Source organism: Coturnix japonica, unplaced genomic scaffold, assembly GCF_054131305.1.
Source record: "Coturnix japonica strain WE unplaced genomic scaffold, WE-NBRP24 Scf061, whole genome shotgun sequence".
In the NCBI taxonomy this organism is placed as follows: Eukaryota; Metazoa; Chordata; class Aves; order Galliformes; family Phasianidae; genus Coturnix; species Coturnix japonica.
This window is the reverse complement of record NW_028188964.1, coordinates 553777-572419: the sequence shown is the minus strand read 5'-3', so window position 1 is coordinate 572419 and position 18643 is coordinate 553777. Positions and strand designations below refer to the sequence as shown.

Here is an 18643-nt window from a genome sequence, read left to right as displayed (position 1 = left end):
CACTGTGGGATGGCCTGAGTGGCCAACTCACACTCTTGGCCACCCTCCATCTCCCGTGGCTCCCACACCAACCCCACAGCACCACCCACACTAAGCCCTGTCCCACAAATGCAGCTGCTGCCGCTCAACAATTCTTATTGGCTGAAAGCAGGAGAGTTGAGAGATCCAAAGGGGTTGTGAGATCAGAGGTTGGGGCTGGAAGGCAGAGCATCTGCAGCTTTCGTTCCTCACTGAGTCCTTTCTATTGGGAAAGGAGATGGAGGGAGGTGAGAAGATGGAGGGCAGGGATGTGGGGTAGGAACCCACCTTGATGCTGATGTCACGGCTCCGTGCCTGCAGCTTGTTACCTGGGACTCAGCCGTGTCAGCACGTTCCTCTGCCTCATCCAGCATGTGCTGTGCCCTGGGGAACTTGGCCAAGTTGGCCTGCTTGTCCTGTGGCCTAGCCCCGGTCCCCACCCCAGTCCCCCCCCCAAACACCCACCCAACTCATCCCCGCAGCTCCTCCCTCCCCCCAACCAGCCTCGAGGCGGGCAGAAAGTTATCAACATCTCTTCATTGAATGATCAATCCCTAATTAAAACCCTCTGGTAGACATCAGAGTTTAGGGGTTTTTAGGGTTTATTAGGGTTTTTTATGGTTTTTAGGTTTTTTTAGGGGTTTTCAGGGTTTATTAGGGATTTTTAGGGGTTTCTAGGTGTTTTTAGGGGTTGCCGTGGATTTCCAATTGGTACACGCAGGTGTATTCCGCGTTCCCCCAGTTGCTGCGTACATCCATTTTAATCCTTTTGTAGGATTGAAGGGGCTTCTCCTGCCAATGCAAAGAGGAAAGGCTTCGTTATGGGCCGGAGGGGGACCAGTGCCCCATAGTGCCCCATAGCTCCCACTGTTCTCCACATAGATCCCAAAGCATCCCATAGATCTCATAGTGCCCCATAGCTCCCACTGTTCGCCCCATAGATATGGGTAAACCTAATACACAGTCAATGATTTCCTGGAATTCTGATCCATATTCAATAGTTGCTTAGCATGCAGACCCCTCTCTTGTTATCACCCATCTTATCAGTGTGGGAATGAAATGTTGTTTGTGCCTTTAGAACAAGAGAAGAATCTTTTCTTTCAAGGTTTCAGTATATAAGTGAAGTAGTTTGTTGTTATTTCAAGGTCTCAGTATACAAGTGAAGCAGTAGCAGAGGAGAGGCTTTGTTATGGGCATGGGAAGAGCCCCGGCACAACAAGTGCTTCCAAAGGCTTGCAAAAGGGACCCCACGGGAGTCGGCCATGTTGGAGAGCAGAGGGTGGGCAGGAAAGCTCTTTCTTCCCATGACTTGCAGGCAGCCCAGCCTCCCCCCTTGCACTTACCATACCTGAACGTGGAAGGTCTGCGCAATATCTTCACCCACGTTATAAACATACAGTCCCAGGAGAGTTTCCCTTTCGTCCTCATCCACTCCCTCAAAGACAAGAGATGATGGCGGTCACACTTAGGCAGGCCGTGCCATAAAGAACACACTGAGGCCAAAGGTGGGAGCCCTTCCAACCCTCCCTGTGCTCTGGTAGGATTGGAGCACAACGGAGGGCGAACCTGAGTCAGGGCACGTGGAGCAATTGCTCCCAGCTGCTCGGCCACAAAGAGCAGCAGAGGCCTTTGGAGACATGGAACCAGCCGAGGGATTCGGTGCCCTCAGGCAGGATGCCGTGCTCTGCAGCAGCCCACCACTGAAATTTGGGAGCTCCCAACAGTATGGGGTCGTATGGGGCTCTGTTGGGTGTCTACCGTGTGGCTCTATGGTGCTCTATGAGCTCTTGTGTGGCTCTATGGGGTCTTACAGGGCTCTATGTGGCAGTTATGGGGCTCTGTTGGGTGTCTGTAGGGCCCTTATGGGGCCCTGTTAGGTGTCTGTGGGGCACCATGAGGCTCTTTGGTTCTCTCTGAGCTTCTTGTGCAGCTCTATGGGGTCTTATGGAGCATTATGGGGCTCTATGGGGTGTCTGTGGGGGCTCTATAGGGCTCTTCGGGGTGTCTGTGGGGGTCTATAGGGTCTTATGTTGCGGTTATGGTGTTCTGTTGGTTGTCTCTGGGGCTCTATAGGGGTTCAATGGGCTCTTATGGGGCTCTATGGCAAAGCTTTTTCCTCGGGGGCCTCCAGAAGCAGCAGCAGGCAGAGACTTACCAAGATGGCAAAGTCTCTGGGGGCACTGTTGACATCCCCAGAGGGAGACACCGCCTTGGAGACGTGCCACAGGGTGAAAGCTGTGGGCCAGATGTTCTGAGGCAGCTGGATGACAACATGGCCCTGCGAACCTTGGAATGCCCAGCAGTTTCCAACAGAAATATCAGGCTGAAATGAGAGAGATGCGTCCATCAGCGGTGAGGCAAAGAGTCGCCAGAGCTGGATGCTGGGCAAGGAGCACAGAATTTGTCTTCTGTGTGGGCTGCCGTGCTCCCCGTAATGGAACGCTACTCAAGGGACAGGAGGGGAATATGCAAAGGTTTGGACAACAGCTCTGGAGTCAACTGCCTTTCTCTGCTTGCCCAGAGCCAGCGGGGCAGCCCTCCCCAGCATCTGTCAGCCCAGCACCCTCCCAACGCTGGTGTCAGTGATGTGGGGAAGAGTGTGGGCTGAGCAGAGCAGCTGGGCCAAAGGAAATGGATGTGCAGCCAGAATGGGGTGAGGATGGGGGGAGGGAGAATGGGGGGGAAGGGTTGGGGGTAGGAAAGACTGGGAGAAGGATGGGGGGTAGGATGGAGGAAGGAATGGGGAGGATGGGGGGGAAGGATGGTGGAAGAAAGGGGGGGGAAGGATGGGGGGGAGAAGGATAGAAGGAAGGTTGACTCAGGGGACTTCGCGGAGGAAAAGAGGGGAGAAAGCCGGCCTTTCCCACCATAACTCTTGGTTGTCCTCTCCGCATCAACAGTGGCACCTGAAATAAAGATGGACAGACGTGCACTGGGACAGCCCAGAGACAAGCTGAAGGAGTGAATGCTCATTCCCCAAAGCTCTTGGCGGGGCTCTGGGGTGCAGAATCCCTCCCGCTGTGTATGGGAACTGCTGAGTCCCGGCATGATGCGCTGATTGAGCACCAGGGGAAATGAGCCGGTCAGCCCTGGGAGCAGAGTTGAAGGGTTTTTAAATTCTCAGAGATGGGGGCTTTAGACGGGATGTGAGGAGGAAATTCTTGACCCCCAGTGGGCGGTGAGGCCCTGCAATGTGCTGCCCAGAGGAGCCATGGATGCCCCATTCCCGGAGGCGTTGGAGACCAGGTTGGATGGGGCCCTGAGCACCTTGATGCAAAGGGTGGCAGTCCTGTCAGTGGCAGGGAGTTGGACTGGGATGGTATTAAGGTCCCTTCAGACCTCAGCCATCCTAAAGCTCTATGAGATAAGTGTGACAGGAAGCAGAGCTGGGCAGGTTTTGGGGAGTGCCAGGCGCAAAGCTGAGGGTAGTGAAGCTGTCTACATACCCAGGGATTTCAGAGCCCAGTTGGGCATCCAGTAGCTGTTTTCCACGACTTTCTCAATTGCATGCTGTGTCAGCTGCAGAATTTTCTGGCAACAAACAGGGAATGGAGAGACAGCAGTGAGCACAAAGACAGGAGATGGGTGTGAGCAGGGAGTCCTACCCAAGAACTGCACTCCAGAGACACAGCAAAGATGGACTTTGGGCTCTGCCTGATCCCAGTGTTGCCAGCCCCGTGTCTGCTGTAGAACAGCCTTGACAGGCAGTCAGATCGTGCCCTGAGCCAGCCAGGCTCTGCAGAGCTCCAGTTGCAGCTGGCCTGGAGAATGGCCCTTCCAGCTAAGAAGTCTGAAGCACAAGTCTCTTGGCAGGGGCCGCATCCAGCCTCCAAGCCAAGCCCAGCAGGCTTCTGGCTGGGGCCCAGCCAGGGGGAACTCATGGCTCTGCACAGAGCACCCTGATCCCAGCTTTACCGTGCAGCCAGCACCAGCAGCAGCTCTCAGTGTGGGGAGCAAAGTAGCTCCAAGACACGGGGGAGGCTGAGCCTGAGAGCCAGGTGCGGGGCAGGCGGCCAGAGCACACAGCTGTCCCTGTAAAGGGCTGGAAGGGAGCAGTACCATTACCTGTCTCGTCAGTTCGTCGATCCCATTCTCCTCCAGGACATCATACACTGATTGTGCAATGAGATGCTTCCTGATTGACAGCTCATAACTTATCAGGTGTAATTCTGGCCCAACCATTGAGTTCCTGAAGGCAAAGCAAAGCAAGTCTTGTTCAGCAACGCAGGTCAGAGTTTCAGTGCCACGAGGTGAAGGATTCCGGGGGGTTGTGCCCTTCCTTATCCCCCAGCCCCTTTTGTTCCTTTACTTTGCCAAGGGCTGCATTCACCATATAGATGGGAAAGGCTGGAGCCCTGGGCACAAAGTGAAGGCGTGCATGGAGCACACAGCCAGCCGAGGCCAAGCTACAGAGCCAGGTGCATGGCAAGGAAGTGTTCTTACCCCAGAGACAGGAGCTCATGCACAGGTCCTGCTGACACCACCTGGAAGAAAAAAGCATTTGATGGGAGGAAGCACCAGGAGCACGGCCAGAGCTTCCAAAGGAGCTTCCCAGGGAGCCGCTGGCAGAATTTCCTGCTGCTTCCCAGCACTTTGCAGAGGACCGCTGCCCAAAGTTGGGCCCTTCAGCCCTCCACGTGCTGCAGAGCATCTGCTGCTTCTCCGCTTGCTTTCCCATCCCTCCAGACTCCACAGTGTCACGGACGAGCCAAAGGCCCCTTCTTCCCATGTGCTGTTGCCTTCAGCCTGAGCTCCGTGCTGGGCACTGGGAAGATGCTGCCACACCAAAGCCCGTCCTGCTGCCAAGGCAGCCCCCAGCCTGGCTCAGGAGCCCACAGAGTCTCAGCAGCGATGGGCCCATGGCCAAACTCCTCCTGTCCCCATGGAGGCTCAAGGGCAGAGCTTTGTCTTCTGTCGCACGCTGTGGCACTGACCTGCAGGACATTTCCCCAGGCTCCCAATATCCAGAGGAAGGCTCCAGCTGTGGGAGATATCAGTCAGGAGAGACCATTAGTTTGCCAGAGTGCTCGGAGCCCTGCAGCCCATTTCCCTCCTCCCAACCCAGTGGGGACATGCTGTGTGGGACAGTCCCGCTCCTTGGCTGTGCTGGGATGGCTTTGGGTGGGGAACACTCACCAGAAAGGACCGCTAGAAGCAGGACGGGAGTCCCTCTTCCCCTCTCTTGAGCGACACGTTGCCTAAGGGAGAGATCAGATGGTGGTTATCACAGCCCAGCGTGGGGACACGGTCTCCTGGGATCCTTTTAGCAGACAGCTGCCACCGGGTTCCTCTGCCCAGCAGAGTTGTGAGTCCCAGGGGGCCCTTTAGCAAGAGCTGGCCAGTGCCACAGCACCCATGGGACGCATGAGAGTGAGGGGCTCTGCTGTGCTAAGGTGGGCAGCGGCCTGGCCCCGTTCTGGCCCTCCCGAGAGCAGGAACAGGGCTGTGCCCACGGAAAGGGAGTTTGGCTGCCTGGCTGGAGAAAGCCCGGCAGCACACAGTGATTCTGGCTTCCCCTTCCCACATTCTGGGCCTGCTGCACCCACCTGCCCAGCTGGGCTGGCATTTTGGCTCCTTCACTCCTCGCACAGACACAGAGAACGGCTTGCTCTCCTCCCAGGAACACAAGCACCTCTCCACTTGCCTGCTCTGCACTCCTCGCGGGACTGCAGTGCTGCACAGTTCCCCATGGGGCTCTACACAACACAGCCAGGGACAGAAATGGGGCTGTTTCTGCCCTTCTTATCACCCGGCCCCTCCCACCGTCTGTCAGGGGCAGTAACCCACAGGAACCATAGAGAACCAAAAGAACATCATAGAGAGTCATAGAGCCACATAAGAACGACAGGGAGCAATAGAGACCCACGGGGAGCCAAGGGGAACAAATACAGACCCATATGGGACCTGAGGTCGCCCTCTTAACGGTTTCACGCCCTCTTGAACTCTCTCTTCAAAGTTCTTTTCAAATTTCCCCTACGGTACTTGTTGGCTATCGGTCTCATGCCGGTATTTAGCCTTAGATGGAGTTTACCACCCGCTTTGGGCTGCATTCCCAAGCAACCCGACTCCGAGAAGCTATACTGACACACTCACACATGTACCTGCAGGGACCCATAGAAGTGCATAGGGGAACATACTGTCCTGTAGCAACCAACTGTGCCCCACAGCCAGTTACGATGATGTTCAGTCACCATGGATCAAGGTTCACGGCACTGTGGGATGGCCTGAGTGGCCAACTCACACTCTTGGCCACCCTCCATCTCCCGTGGCTCCCACACCAACCCCACAGCACCACCCACACTAAGCCCTGTCCCACAAATGCAGCTGCTGCCGCTCAACAATTCTTATTGGCTGAAAGCAGGAGAGTTGAGAGATCCAAAGGGGTTGTGAGATCAGAGGTTGGGGCTGGAAGGCAGAGCATCTGCAGCTTTCGTTCCTCACTGAGTCCTTTCTATTGGGAAAGGAGATGGAGGGAGGTGAGAAGATGGAGGGCAGGGATGTGGGGTAGGAACCCACCTTGATGCTGATGTCACGGCTCCGTGCCTGCAGCTTGTTACCTGGGACTCAGCCGTGTCAGCACGTTCCTCTGCCTCATCCAGCATGTGCTGTGCCCTGGGGAACTTGGCCAAGTTGGCCTGCTTGTCCTGTGGCTTAGCCCTGGTCCCCACCCCAGTCCCCCCCCCAAACACCCACCCAACTCATCCCCGCAGCTCCTCCCTCCCCCCAACCAGCCTCGAGGCGGGCAGAAAGTCATCGACATCTCTTCATTGAATGATCAGTCCCTAATTAAAACCCTCTGGTAGACATCAGAGTTTAGGGGTTTTTAGGGTTTATTAGGGTTTTTTATGGTTTTTAGGTTTTTTTAGGGGTTTTTAGGGTTTATTAGGGATTTTTAGGGGTTTCTAGGTGTTTTTAGGGGTTGCCGTGGATTTCGAATCGGTACACGCAGGTGTATTCCGCATTCCCCCAGTTGCTGCGTACATCCATTTTAATCCTTTTGTAGGACTGAAGGGGCTTCTCCTGCCAATGCAAAGAGGAGAGGCTTCGTTATGGGCCAGAGGGGGACCAGTGCCCCATAGTGCCCCATAGCTCCCACTGTTCTCCCCATAGATCCCAAAGCATCCCATAGATCTCATAGTGCCCCATAGCTCCCACTGTTCACCCCATAGATATGGGTAAACCTAATACACAGTCAATGATTTCCTGGAATTCTGATCCATATTCAATAGTTGTTTAGCATGCAGACCCCTCTCTTGTTATCACTGATCTTATCAGTGTGGGAATCAAATGTTGTTTGTGCCTTTAGAACAAGAGAAGAATCTTTTCTTTCAAGGTCTCATTATATAAGTGAAGTAGTTTGTAGTTATTTCAAGGTCTCAGTATACAAGTGAAGCAGTAGCAGAGGAGAGGCTTTGTTATGGGCATGGGAAGAGCCCCGGCACAACAAGTGCTTCCAAAGGCTTGCAAAAGGGACCCCACGGGAGTCGGCCATGTTGGAGAGCAGAGGGTGGGCAGGAAAGCTCTTTCTTCCCATGCCGTGCAGGCAGCCCAGCCTCCCCCCTTGCACTTGCCATACCTGAACGTGGAAGGTCTGCGCAATATCTCCACCCACGTCATAAACATACAGTCCCAGGAGAGTTTCCCTTTCATCCTCATCCACTCCCTCAAAGACAAGAGATGATGGCGGTCACACTTAGGCAGGCCGTGCCATAAAGAACACACTGAGGCCAAAGGTGGGAGCCCTTCCAACCCTCCCTGTGCTCTGGTAGGATTGGAGCACAACGGAGGGCGAACCTGAGTCAGGGCACGTGGAGCAATTGCTCCCAGCTGCTCGGCCACAAAGAGCAGCAGAGGCCTTTGGAGACATGGAACCAGCCGAGGGATTCGGTGCCCTCAGGCAGGATGCCGTGCTCTGCAGCAGCCCACCACTGAAATTTGGGAGCTCCCAACAGTATGGGGTCGTATGGGGCTCTGTTGGGTGTCTACCGTGTGGCTCTATGGTGCTCTATGAGCTCTTGTGTGGCTCTATGGGGTCTTACAGGGCTCAATGTGGCAGTTATGGGGCTCTGTTGGGTGTCTGTAGGGCCCTTATGGGGCCCTGTTGGGTGTCTGTGGGGCACCATGAGGCTCTTTGGTTCTCTATGAGCTTCTTGTGCAGCTCTATGGGGTTTTATGGAGCATTATGGGGCTCTATGGGGTGTCTGTCGGGGCTCTATAGGGCTCTTCGGGGTGTCTGTGGGGGTCTATAGGGTCTTATGTTGCGGTTATGGTGTTCTGTTGGTTGTCTCTGGGGCTCTATAGGGGTTCAATGGGCTCTTATGGGGCTCTATGGCAAAGCTTTTTCCTCGGGGGCCTCCAGAAGCAGCAGCAGGCAGAGACTTACCAAGATGGCAAAGTCTCTGGGGGCACTGTTGACATCCCCAGAGGGAGACACCACCTTGGAGACATGCCACAGGGTGAAAGCTGTGGGCCAGATGTTCTGAGGCAGCTGGATGACAACGTGGCCCTGCGAACCTTGGAATGCCCAGCAGTTTCCAACAGAAATATCAGGCTGAAATGAGAGAGATGCGTCCATCAGCGGTGAGGCAAAGAGTCGCCAGAGCTGGATGCTGGGCAAGGAGCACAGAATTTGTCTTCTGTGTGGGCTGTCGTGCTCCCCGTAATGGAACGCTACTCAAGGGACAGGAGGGGAATATGCAAAGGTTTGGACAACAGCTCTGGAGTCAACCGCCTTTCTCTGCTTGCCCAGAGCCGGCGGGGCAGCCCTCCCCAGCATCTGTCAGCCCAGCACCCTCCCAACGCTGGTGTCAGTGATGTGGGGAAGAGTGTGGGCTGAGCAGAGCAGCTGGGCCAAAGGAAATGGATGTGCAGCCAGAATGGGGTGAGGATGGGGGGAGGGAGAATGGGGGGAAGGGTTGGGGGTAGGAAAGACTGGGGGAAGGATCGGGGAGGATGGAGGGAGGAAATGGGAGGATGGGGGGGAAGGGTGGTGGAAGAAAGGGGGGAGAAGGATGGGGGCAGAAGGATGGAAGGAAGGTTGGGGAGGGGGAAAGGATGGTGAGGGGGAAAGGATGGAGGGGGACAGATCGGGGGAAGGAAGGGCTGGGGGATGGAGGGGGAGCCCTTATGGGGCTCTGTGGGGTGTCTGCGGGGGGAGGGGGGTGAAAGCAAGGGGGGAAGCCCACAGTCAGCACTTCTCCTGCCATACCTGCAAGAGGGTCTCAGGGGACTTTGCGTTGGAAAAGAAGGGAGAAAGCCGGCCTTTCCCACCGTAACTCTTGGTTGTCCTCTCCGCATCAACAGTGGCACCTGAAATAAAGATGGACAGACGTGCACTGGGACAGCCCAGAGACAAGCTGAAGGAGTGAATGCTCATTCCCCAAAGCTCTTGGCGGGGCTCTGGGGTGCAGAATCCCTCCCGCTGTGTATGGGAACTGCTGAGTCTGAAGCTGTCTACATACCCAGGGATTTCAGAGCCCAGTTGGGCATCAAGTAGCTGTCTTGCACGATGCTGTCAATTTCAGTCCGTGTCAACAGAAAAATTTCCTGGCAACAAACAGGGAATGGAGAGACAGCAGTGAGCACAAAGACAGGAGATGGGTGTGAGCAGGGAGTCCTACCCAAGAACTGCACTCCAGAGACACAGCAAAGATGGACTTTGGGCTCTGCCTGATCCCAGTGTTGCCAGCCCCGTGTCTGCTGTAGAACAGCCTGGACAGGCAGTCAGATCGTGCCCTGAGCCAGCCAGGCTCTGCAGAGCTCCAGTTGCAGCTGGTCTGGAGAATGGCCCTTCCAGCTAAGAAGTCTGAAGCACAAGTCTCTTGGCAGGGGCCGCATCCAGCCTCCAAGCCAAGCCCAGCAGGCTTCTGGCTGGGGCCCAGCCAGGGGGAATTCATGGCTCTGCACAGAGCACCCTGATCCCAGCTTTACCGTGCAGCCAGCACCAGCAGCAGCTCTCAGTGTGGGGAGCAAAGTAGCTCCAAGACACAGGGGAGGCTGAGCCTGAGAGCCAGGTGTGGGGCAGGCGGCCAGAGCACAGAGCTGTCCCTGTAAAGGGCTGGAAGGGAGCAGTACCATTACCTGTCTCGTCAGTTCGTCGATCCCATTCTCCCCAAGGACATCATACACTGCTTGTGCAATGAAATGCGTCCTGATTGACCGCTCATAACTTATCAGGTGGAAGTCTCGCCCAGCCATTGAGTTCCTGAAGGCAAAGCAAAGCAAGTCTTGTTCAGCAACGTCCACCCCGCAGGTCAGAGTTCCAGTGCCACGAGGTGAAGGATTCCAGGGGGTTGTGCCCTTCCTTATCCCCCAGCCCCTTTGGTTCCTTTGCTTTGCCAAGGGCTGCCTTCACCATATAGATGGGAAAGGCTGGAGCCCTGGGCACAAGGTGAAGGCGTGCATGGAGCACACAGCCAGCCGAGGCCAAGCTACAGAGCCAGGTGCATGGCAAGGAAGTGTTCTTACCCCTGAGACGGGAGCTCATGCACAGGTCCTGCTGACACCACCTGGAAGAGAAAAGCATTTGATGGGAGGAAGCACCAGGAGCACGGCCAGAGCTTCCAAAGGAGCTTCCCAGGGAGCCGCTGGCAGAATTTCCTGCTGCTTCCCAGCACTTTGCAGAGGACCGCTGCCCAAAGTTGGGCCCTTCAGCCCTCCACGTGCTGCAGAGCATCTGCTGCTTCTCTGCTTGCTTTCCCATCCCTCCAGACTCCACAGTGTCACGGACGGGCCAAAGGCCCCTTCTTCCCATGTGCTGTTGCCTTCAGCCTGAGCTCCGTGCTGGGCACTGGGAAGATGCTGCCACACCAAAGCCCGTCCTGCTGCCAAGGCAGCCCCCAGCCTGGCTCAGGAGCCCACAGAGTCTCAGCAGCGATGGGCCCGTGGCCAAACTCCTCCTGTCCCCACGGAGGCTCAAGGGCAGAGCTTTGTCTTCTGTCGCACGCTGTGGCACTGACCTGCAGGACATTTCCCCAGGCTCCCAATATCCAGAGGAAGGCTCCAGCTGTGGGACACATCAGTCAGGAGAGACCATTAGTTTGCCAGAGTGCTCGGAGCCCTGCAGCCCATTTCCCTCCTCCCAACCCAGCCGTGTGGGACAGTCCCGCTCCTTGGCTGTGCTGGGATGGCTTTGGGTAGGGAACACTCACCAGAAAGGACCGCTAGAAGCAGGACGGGAGTCCCTCTTCCCCTCTCTTGAGCGACACGTTGCCTAAGGGAGAGATCAGATGGTGGTTATCACAGCCCAGCGTGGGGACACGGTCTCCTGGGATCCTTTTAGCAGACAGCTGCCACCGGGTTCCTCTGCCCAGCAGAGTTGTGAGTCCCAGGGGGCCCTTTAGCAAGAGCTGGCCAGTGCCACAGCACCCATGGGACGCATGAGAGTGAGGGGCTCTGCTGTGCTAAGGTGGGCAGCGGCCTGGCCCCGTTCTGGCCCTCCCGAGAGCAGGAACAGGGCTGTGCCCACGGAAAGGGAGTTTGGGCTGCTTGGCTGGAGAAAGCCCGGCAGCACACAGTGATTCTGGCTTCCCCTCCCCACATTCTGGGCCTGCTGCACCCACCTGCCCAGCTGGGCTGGCATTTTGGCTCCTTCACTCCTCGCACAGACACAGAGAACGGCTTGCTCTCCTCCCAGGAACACAAGCACCTCTCCACTCGCCTGCTCTGCACTCCTCGCGGGACTGCAGTGCTGCACAGCTCTGCAGTGTGGCTCAGTAGGACGGCAGGTTCTGATGTCATAATGGCTGACAGCTGTGAGGGCCAAGTGTCGCCTTCTATGAGCTCACAGGGTGTGCCCAGGAGGGACAGACCCCGTGGGTTTGCCCCCAGCCCAAGGCTGGAATTCCCAGAAACAGCTCCGAGCTCCTTTGGATGCCCTGGTAAAGATGGCTGTGCCATTGCACAGCTGCTCTCATCCTGGGCACGGACAGGCCGTGTGCTGCTGGCAGGGGCTGTGAAAGTCACAGACTCATAGAATGGCCTGGGTTGAAAAGGAACGTAATGCTCATCCACTTCCAACCCCCTGCTATGTGCAGAGTCGCCAACCAGCAGCCCAGGCTGCCCAGAGCCACGTCCAGCCTGGCCTTGAATGCCTGCAGGGATGGGGCATCCACAGCCTCCTTGGGCAACCTGTTCCAGTGCGTCGCCACCTTCAGAGTGAAAGACTTCCTCCTAGTATTTAATTTAAGCCTTCCCACCACAGTTTAAAACCATTCCCTCTTGTCCTAACACTAGATCTAGATCAATCCATGTCTGTGACAGGGGTGCTGTAGGCCTGTGCCCCCCATGGTCTCCAAAATGTGGGAAGGGAAAAAGGAAAATGGTAGGTGGATGGGAGCTGGGCTCAAGGAAACAAACAGAGCAGCAGCAGCAACGATCTAAGGAGGAAGACTTACTTTACTAACTACAATGTTGGAATGCAAGATAACACAATATAATACAATGTAATTGAAATTGAGGTCCTCTGGGCTGTGTAGTTCTTCTCTGCGCTCCACAGGATGTCGTGAGGTGGGAAACCAATAGCAAACATTACACAACCATGACAGTTATGCAGCTGCAGACATCTGGCCAGAAGGTGTGGTACAGGCGGCCGGGTCATGCCCCAGTACAAGCTGAAGCGTTGACCCAGGATAGAAATACGACCTGTATCTTGCCCTGGAGGGCAGACACTCCCCTCCTGCTACCCCTGAAACATCCGTATTACTCCCGGTGAGTCTTTGGGCCTCTAGGATCAGCGGAAGGAATGAAATGCCATCAAAGCATTCCAGTGCTGCTGTCAGATCATGTGCAGCATCTGGTGATGGTCTGCATGGGACTGATGGAGCGTAGGATGGACCTGCACCTCACAACCACATGCCTCCAGTAGCACCATCTGGCACTGGCCCATAAAAGAACATGAACTTTAATTGAGCATCACTCATTTTAAATTGTGTCAGCATGTATTGTGACAGGAAATTATACAAGCATTGAGATGTGTCAGATCTCTGTATTAGGGAAGACTCACCCTTTAGTTAACGCAATCACTGGTTCAGGCCATAAAGGGGTGGAGTATATGGGAGGTGTTGAATCATGGCCTGTACCTCTGATCGATCACCTGAGGTGAGCAATGAGTCAGCCGAAGGAGCACAGGTGAAGGCTTCATCTCTCCTAGACCCACTGAAGGGCTGACTGCCACAGGGGCAGGATCTCTTTTTAGAGATCGCTCCTCTTGGAGTTTTCTTGTGAGCCTACAACACTGGTGACCATTTTCCATTTATTTCTGATTATCCTTTTCCACTGCAATCATCTTTCCTGCTATATGCTCTCTAAAGACCAGCCTTACTTCTCCGTATACTTGTCATTTATGTACTTGCTGATTATACAGTGGGTCCCCCTCAAACTGCCGGGCATCCAACCTTCCTCCTCCTCTGCCAGCTCACCCCCTGGCCCCGTCACCTTTGCCACCTCCCATGTTGTGTTTGTCATGGAGATGCACGGTGCTGGGGCAGGCCAAAACTCAGCACCCTGACAGCAAGCACATTTCCAAAATCTCTGCTCCATTCCTCATCCTGCTGGCTCATTAGAAGATCCAATTGATAGCTTAGCCATCCAACCAGAGCAGAGGAAATGTGATTGCTATGGTGAGCCTGGAGAACAGAGCAGGGGAGTAAACATTTCCGCCTCTGGCTGTTTGTTCCTTGAGGGATGCCATCCATCTCCTTCCCACCCTTCCTAGACTGCCCACGTGCCAGCTCCAGATTCTGCCCAGCCTTTGGGGGAATCGCTGTGACCACACAGTCGCGCCACTGCCTTGTGCACTGGATTTCACAGCATCCTGATGGTGAGTAGTGGTCTTGTGAGGATGCTGAGCAACGCTCTTGAGCTCTGCCCTTTTCCTGGACCAGTGCCCCAAGCCATCCTGAGCCCAGAGCCTGTCTCTCTTTTTCCCTGATGTTCCATGGCAAAGTGAGCAAAATTGGACTTTGCCAGCCACTAGCTTCACAACCCAAAGGACAGCAGCAGAGCAGTCCTGCAGCTCATGGCAGCCCTGTGGCTCTGCCCTTTGCCAAGCTGGAGAGCTGAGTCAGCTCCGAGATGTGGGACCAGTTGTCCTCCTGACAGTTGATCCTGATCCTCCCCTGAGTCCTGTTGCTAACCACTGATAAGAGGAGCAGGTAACAGACAGAAGGATCTGGCCTTCTTCTGGGTAATAGACATCTGCATGAGGGAGATAGATTGTGTTTTTGCAGTGAAGCAAGTGCTTCTGGTATGTAGAGCAGGCCTTTGTTGTGGGACCAACATTTTCTGTATGCAGTGCAGGCCTTTACTGAACCCTCTCATGAAACAGTGAAGCTGTGAGGTGAGTCATTTTTCTTCCACTAGAGCAGTTAGCACTAACAGGGGTTGACTGTTTTTCTTCCACTAGCGGGGCAATTTGACATGGGTAGAACTGAGCACTGACGTAAGGCAGGTGTGCAGGGAAAAGGGAGAACCCAGTACAGAACAAAGTGAACATGCCTTAAGAAAATTGCCCACCTGCTTCACAATGACAGCACATCAAAAACAACAGGTTGGTAACCACTGCATATTAAAAAAACCAATGAGTGAACGCCAGGAGAGCATCACCCGCATTAGACTTAGAGTATATAACGGCATGGATTGCACCCATCAGCATGCAATTTCTCCCTTACCGGCAGGGGTTGCGTGCCCGTTATTGCAATAATGAATAAACATTGCTGCTATCACTAAGATCCTTGCCTTGCCTGAAAATTTGGACTTTGAGCTTTTCTCACACAGAGGTCTCACACACATGGCAGGGAGCGTCCCAGGCCATGGTGTCAGAGGTGGCTGTCAGCTGGGGAGTAGGAATAGTGTTGGAAGCACTGGATGGCAATGCTTGGTGTCTTGAACAGAAGCACTCTGTTAGATTTGATGCAGGAAAAAGTGCTGTGCCACAGCCTTTGAGAGCATTTTGTCTGTTGTGCAGGCCTCACTGAGAAACTATGGCAGAGGATTTGGTGTGTTCTGTGCTGAGCCTGAACACTGCCAAACAGGCTTCTCCTCAGCCGTGGCATCCTGTTCCCTTGTGCCTATTAGCACAGGCCACCAGCAGTTGTCCTGAGTATGGAACACTGCCATGAGCAGCCAGCAGCCCTGCTGTATGCCTGGAGGGCACTGGTTGTGTTCCCCAAACCCCCCCACCCCAGGCCCCAGGCTAAAGTTGTGTCTGTTTATGTCCACTGGTTATAGTATACAGAGCTGCGGAGCACGTTGGAATGGCTCCTCTGGGATCAGGTGGCCTTCTGCAGAAGCATCTCCAGCTCCCATCCTTGGGTCCATCTATGCTGACATGCTGGATGTAGGGATGTTCCCAGTGGCTGGCTTTGGTCACAGCGGGCGCTTCCTGACGGTGACACCTCAGATCCAGGGGTAGATCACACAGCAGAGCTTAGCTGGGTCCTGCTGGCTGTTCAGATTGCTTGTTTTTCACTTGTTTTGGTTTCAATTGACGGAGTAGCTGGTGTGAATGGGGAGTGCTGCGCAGTCAGGACCAGTCGGTTATGGAAATGACACATGCCCAGAAGTGTTATGAAAACAATTGTCCAGGCAGTGAGATGAGAATTTCCTTTAAATGAGATTGGAAAGGAGGAAAAGAGGAAAGAATACAGCAAGAACAGGGGATAGATTGATCTTCTAGAAAAATCAGTGATCTGTGCATAATCTGTCTTGTGTGATGTCTGCATATTCCCCTAGAACATGCAACAGTTTGTTTCTTTATGTTATTTGAAGCTCTGCAGTGGTTTAATTAAGTTGCTCCTGATGCCAGCCACAGGTGCAACTTAAACCATTCTCAGCAGAATGGTAATAGAGGTTGCTCAAAAGGAACTAAAGGGATTAAAGAGTTAAACTGAAGCCAGCACTTAGCGTCCTCTCACCAGCCATCACCTCTGGTCAGCCATCAAAGAGGAGTGTATCATTAGCGGCCTTGAGGCCTAATTCCTACAGACCTGTGTGGTGGCCCTGAGGGCCTACACCTAGTAACCAAGGGGTTAATGGAGACCTATGGAACAAGAAGCTTTTCAAGAGGATGAGAGACCACGGATGCCAATGAGAGAGAGCACTAGACCTGGCCTGCAGGCCAGGAAGAGGCCTCTAGTCCTCTAGCCATCTCAGCCTTCCTCTGCACCTCCATGCCTCTAAGCCCTCCCATAGGTGTCTAAGTCCATACACCTCTGCACCTTCTTTGGTGCCTGAGTGCCCCTGGGCCACCCTGTGGCTCTCTTGGCCTCTCTGTCTCAAGACCTCTAGTCCAGCTTCAAGGTCTTCAGGCTTCTTGAGCTGTAGGTGTCCAGACCTCGAGGTACAAGTACAACCCCCAGCTCCTCTTGGCCTCTGCTCTTCTAGGCTTTCTCTTGCTTGGCCTCCATGCCTCCCTTTGGCCTCAAGACTACTAAGCTGCAAGGCCTCTTGGCCAGGCTCTCGGCCTCCCTCCAGGCTGTTTTACCTTAAGGCCTCTAAGCCTCCTGGGCAATCTCTAAGCCTTTAGGCCTCCCCCTATGCCTCTAGGCATCTGTGCCTTCAGGTGTGTTCTCCATTACAGCTCTAAGCCTTCCTTTGTGCCACAAATGTTCATGGACTCGTGGTCTCTTTTTTGGCCTCCCTCTGTGCATCAGGCCCTCAAAACCTCAGTGCTTCCAGTCCAGCCCTTTAGTACCACAGTTCACGGCACTGTGGGATGGCCTGAGTGGCCAACTCACACTCTTGGCCACCCTCCATCTCCCGTGGCTCCCACACCAACCCCACAGCACCACCCACACTAAGCCCTGTCCCACAAATGCAGCTGCTGCCGCTCAACAATTCTTATTGGCTGAAAGCAGGAGAGTTGAGAGATCCAAAGGGGTTGTGAGATCAGAGGTTGGGGCTGGAAGGCAGAGCATCTGCAGCTTTCGTTCCTCACTGAGTCCTTTCTATTGGGAAAGGAGATGGAGGGAGGTGAGAAGATGGAGGGCAGGGATGTGGGGTAGGAACCCACCTTGATGCTGATGTCACGGCTCCGTGCCTGCAGCTTGTTACCTGGGACTCAGCCGTGTCAGCACGTTCCTCTGCCTCATCCAGCATGTGCTGTGCCCTGGGGAACTTGGCCAAGTTGGCCTGCTTGTCCTGTGGCCTAGCCCCGGTCCCCACCCCGGTCTCCCCCCAAACACCCACCCAACTCATCCCCGCAGCTCCTCCCTCCCCCCAACCAGCCTCGAGGCGGGCAGAAAGTTATCAACATCTCTTCATTGAATGATCAATCCCTAATTAAAACCCTCTAATAGACATCAGAGTTTAGGGGGGTTTAGGGTTTATTAGGGTTTTTAATGGTTTTTAGATTATTTTAGGGGTTTTTAGGGTTTATCAGGGCTTTTTAGGGGTTTTTAGGTGTTTTTAGAGGTTTTTAGGCGTTGCCGTGGATTTCCACTCGGTACACGCAGGTGTATTCCGCGTACCCCCAGTTGCTCCACACATCCAGTTTGATCCTTTGGTAGGATTGAAGGGGCTTCTCCTGCCAATGCAAAGAGGAGAGGCTTTGTTATGGGCTCCGTTAGGGGCCGGAGGGCTTATTAAGGGTTCATCAGGAGGTGGATCCACCTCCATGGGCTCCATGGAGGGGGTCACATGGCTGGTCCAGCTGTGACGGGAACGGGCTCTCTTGCCTGTCTGCCGCCTGATGGTCCTGGCGGGCCCCCTCCTCCTCCTCTTCGACCCTGCTGTCCCCAGCTACATCTTCCCACCTAAATCCTGGGAATCCTCCAACCTCGCTCTCTTAGCTCCCCACATGGCTGTTAATGGCCAGAGCTCTCAGAGGTGAGTGCGTTGCGTGGGGCAGCGGTGACCAAGGTGACTGCTGTGACATGGCCAGGGTTCTAACATGGTGGCCACACTGCTGGCACTGCTGGCACTGGCGTTTCACATGGCATGAGGAGGGGGCTGTAGGACAGGGCATGGCACGGGAGCCAGAAGACACTGGTCCTTGGGTTAAAATGGGAGGGGGACTGCGCACATTCCCTTTGTGTCCCCCCCCCCCCCGACTCCATCCCATAACCCGTGTAAACCACCCCAACACCATCCCATAACCCATCCCAACCCCAAACCCATCCCATAACCTCTAGAACCCCTGCCAGCACATGGGGTCCCAGCCAGGCCAAAAGCCAGCTGGCAAGGAAGGCCCGAAGGAGAAAGCCATCTGGTCGGATGGTTGCGGGGCGCCTGCCAGGCCAAAGGCCGGCTAGGGGATCCCTGCCGGGCCAGAAGCCTGCAGGCCTGGGAAGCCCTGCCAGGCCAAGAGCCTGCCGCCGGCCGGCAAACACTGGAAGGCCAAAAGCTGACTGGCCAGCCTGGGGAGTCCTACCAGGCCAACATCCAGCCTGCCCGGGGCTCACTGCCAGGCAACAAAATGGCTGACTGACCTGCTGGGCCTGTGAGGCCAAAAGCCGGCCACGCAGTCGGGGGGGACCTTGCCAGGCCTGAAGCTGGTAATGCGGTTAGATGGGCACTGCCAGGCTAAAAGCCAGCTGTCCGCTCTGGGGGGCACTGCCAGCTCAAATGCCTGCAGGCCAGGGAAGCCCTGCTCTGCCAGAAGCAGCAGCAGGCAGAGACTTACCAA

At 55.0% G+C, this 18643-nt stretch overlaps 2 protein-coding genes across 3 annotated transcripts; both read right to left on the bottom strand.

Moving 5' to 3' along the window:
* Nucleotides 1–602: 602 nt before the first annotated feature.
* LOC146751830 (SUN domain-containing protein 3-like) lies at nt 603–2703 on the bottom strand. The gene is made up of 3 exons (XM_085533554.1): nt 2174–2703; nt 1367–1453; nt 603–810 (listed from the first exon to the last, which is right to left on the bottom strand). Exons 1-3 carry the CDS (start codon nt 2363–2365, stop codon nt 703–705), a joined length of 387 nt encoding a protein of 128 aa, XP_085389680.1. The 5' UTR covers nt 2366–2703; the 3' UTR covers nt 603–702.
* A 4127-nt stretch (nt 2704–6830) lies between these two features.
* Nucleotides 6831–11994, bottom strand: LOC146751829 (SUN domain-containing protein 2-like). 2 transcript variants are annotated; one of them, XM_085533543.1, is made up of 9 exons: nt 11580–11994; nt 11169–11230; nt 10486–11023; nt 10099–10222; nt 9480–9564; nt 9227–9327; nt 8402–8569; nt 7595–7681; nt 6831–7038 (listed from the first exon to the last, which is right to left on the bottom strand). In XM_085533543.1, exons 4-9 carry the CDS (start codon nt 10213–10215, stop codon nt 6931–6933), a joined length of 666 nt encoding a protein of 221 aa, XP_085389669.1. In that variant the 5' UTR covers nt 10216–10222; nt 10486–11023; nt 11169–11230; nt 11580–11994; the 3' UTR covers nt 6831–6930. The 2 variants fall into 2 exon arrangements, with proteins under 2 accessions (XP_085389669.1, XP_085389668.1); XM_085533542.1 differs by having other exon boundaries at nt 11169–11994.
* Nucleotides 11995–18643: the final 6649 nt, after the last annotated feature.

What these genes read in the sequence shown, in the direction of transcription:
- LOC146751829 (XM_085533542.1), bottom strand. Translation starts at nt 10,215, where the DNA reads ATGGCTGGGCGAGACTTCCACCTGATAAGTTATGAGCGGTCAATCAGG. An exon ending in TCGACGAACTGACGAGACAG is followed by an intron (nt 9,565 to 10,098) that starts GTAATGGTACTG and finishes GTTTGTTGCCAG; the next exon opens with GAAATTTTTCTGTTGACACG. An exon ending in CCAGAGACTTTGCCATCTTG is followed by an intron (nt 7,682 to 8,401) that starts GTAAGTCTCTGC and finishes CTTGTCTTTGAG; the next exon opens with GGAGTGGATGAGGATGAAAG.
- LOC146751830 (XM_085533554.1), bottom strand. Translation starts at nt 2,365, where the DNA reads ATGGACGCATCTCTCTCATTTCAGCCTGATATTTCTGTTGGAAACTGC. An exon ending in CCAGAGACTTTGCCATCTTG is followed by an intron (nt 1,454 to 2,173) that starts GTAAGTCTCTGC and finishes CTTGTCTTTGAG; the next exon opens with GGAGTGGATGAGGACGAAAG. An exon ending in CGCAGACCTTCCACGTTCAG is followed by an intron (nt 811 to 1,366) that starts GTATGGTAAGTG and finishes TTGCATTGGCAG; the next exon opens with GAGAAGCCCCTTCAATCCTA.